Source organism: Etheostoma spectabile, unplaced genomic scaffold, assembly GCF_008692095.1.
Source record: "Etheostoma spectabile isolate EspeVRDwgs_2016 unplaced genomic scaffold, UIUC_Espe_1.0 scaffold352, whole genome shotgun sequence".
In the NCBI taxonomy this organism is placed as follows: Eukaryota; Metazoa; Chordata; class Actinopteri; order Perciformes; family Percidae; genus Etheostoma; species Etheostoma spectabile.
The window spans coordinates 712,887-714,589 of NW_022605591.1; the positions used below are offsets into that span (position 1 = coordinate 712,887).

General features: G+C 40.9%; 1 protein-coding gene across 1 annotated transcript in view; it reads right to left on the bottom strand.

The window, feature by feature from the left end:
* Positions 1-1,552, bottom strand: part of LOC116686313 (uncharacterized) — a 2,249-nt gene extending 697 nt beyond the window's left edge. The window contains exons 1-5 of the mRNA XM_032511285.1: positions 1,487-1,552; positions 1,330-1,385; positions 867-953; positions 530-657; positions 280-420 (exon numbers count right to left, since the gene is read on the bottom strand). Of these exons, the coding sequence (XP_032367176.1) occupies positions 280-420; positions 530-657; positions 867-953; positions 1,330-1,385; positions 1,487-1,509 (435 nt within the window). The 5' untranslated portion in view covers positions 1,510-1,552. The remainder of the gene's footprint in view (positions 1-279; positions 421-529; positions 658-866; positions 954-1,329; positions 1,386-1,486) is intronic.
* Between the last annotated feature and the right edge of the window lie 151 nt (positions 1,553-1,703).

Here is a 1,703-nt window from a genome sequence, read left to right on the forward strand (position 1 = left end):
ATCACCTGCCAATCTGCAGTGGCTGAGGCATAAGCCTGAAGAAAACAATTTAAACTGTCATTTAATTGTACATACTAATTTGATGCACACCAACAGAACATGAAAAATTTGACACATTTCCCAGCAGACATAAATCATACCGTTTTGACAACAGCATCCCAGTCACCCTTTTTGGTCCCTGGACAGGCCAAATCACTTCTTACAGTGACCTACAAATAAACCAGGGTTACTAAACATTGGAAATTGCACATACTTCACATAAGATGCAGCCAAGCTTACTTCCATGTAGTTGATCTCACAGGTGACCTCTCTGGGAGACCAAGGTAGCGAGGGAGAACAGGTCTTGTTCAAAGCATAGGTAACTTCCTTTCCTTTGTGTGTCACAATCAGGTTAAAGTTGAATGTGAACACTTCATCCTCCTGAAACATCAGCAAAAAAGATTTATGAAAACATGCGTCCCTAAAGAAAAAGGCTACGCATTGTGTGCATAAATACTTCAAAACAGTTATGCATGCCATTTGCACGGACCTTGTTGTCAGTGTGGCAGCTGAAGTAAGAGGCTCGGAGCTCCACATGTTCCGATGTTGGGAAAACAGCGACACTGTAGCCACACTTTGCTGCATACTGCTTAGTGATGGGGTACACACCTGTCTCATCTGAAAGACAAATCCCTAGTTTTGTCCGCTTAAACAATATTTTCGCTCTTTATTCAGTGAAATACTTGGGTTTAATTGGTCAGATTTACTAAGAGTAGAAACCTGCCAGGTCAGTCCAAAAAAAAAAAATAAGGTTAAATAGCCCCTGTAGCGCAATACAACTCATGGTTTCTGACCCCTAGTTTGTAATGATGCTGTGCAAGCCTTACCAACAGCCTCAAAGGAAGGTTCATTCCCAGTGTAGAAGAGAAAAGCGATCATGAAGTAACGATCACGACACTCCATATGAAGAACTCCTGCATGAACAAATGGGTTCAAATCAAAATAAAAAGTATTAAGGACTAACATGCACATGTATAAGCAGATATTTTAATCAGAATCAGCTTTATTCGCCAGATATGATTACACATACAAGGAATTTGACTTAGGTTGGAACAAGCCTCCGGATCGCAACTATTGAACAGCGCCACCACACGCTTTGCCAAAAAAGGAAAAATGCAGACAGTAATAGAGTGTACAATACATCACAACATAACGGACAAGACAACACAGTACATGTGATCACATGAAGGAATTTTTTTTGAGGTGACTGGGGAGGGTGGGTTAAAAAAAAGAAACTGAGGCAGTCAGACGGAAGGGCATGTGTGGTGTGAGATAATGAGTTGTTCTTACCATTGGGAATATTATCACATTTTGCAGTTGTCCACACAGAGAGGAGCAAGATCACACTGTTAAGACAAATTCATGTATTAAAAATATCAAATTGAAACCATAAAGGCACACTAATGGCAACCAACAACTTGTAAATTGCCATGATCCTGCACCTTACCTAAGGCAAAACCCAAAAGCCATAGCCACTGATGCTGGCAGTGTCTAAAGCTAGCCTAGCTCCTCACAAACTAAACCTGCTAACAAACTACACCTTCTAACCAACACAAGCTAAAGTGAACCCCTTACTTGCTTCTCTATCCTGGCCTAACTAGCACTATATGCTGCTATCTGCTACACACCAGCTTTTATAAGTCAGTTTCTCTACCCATGAAGTT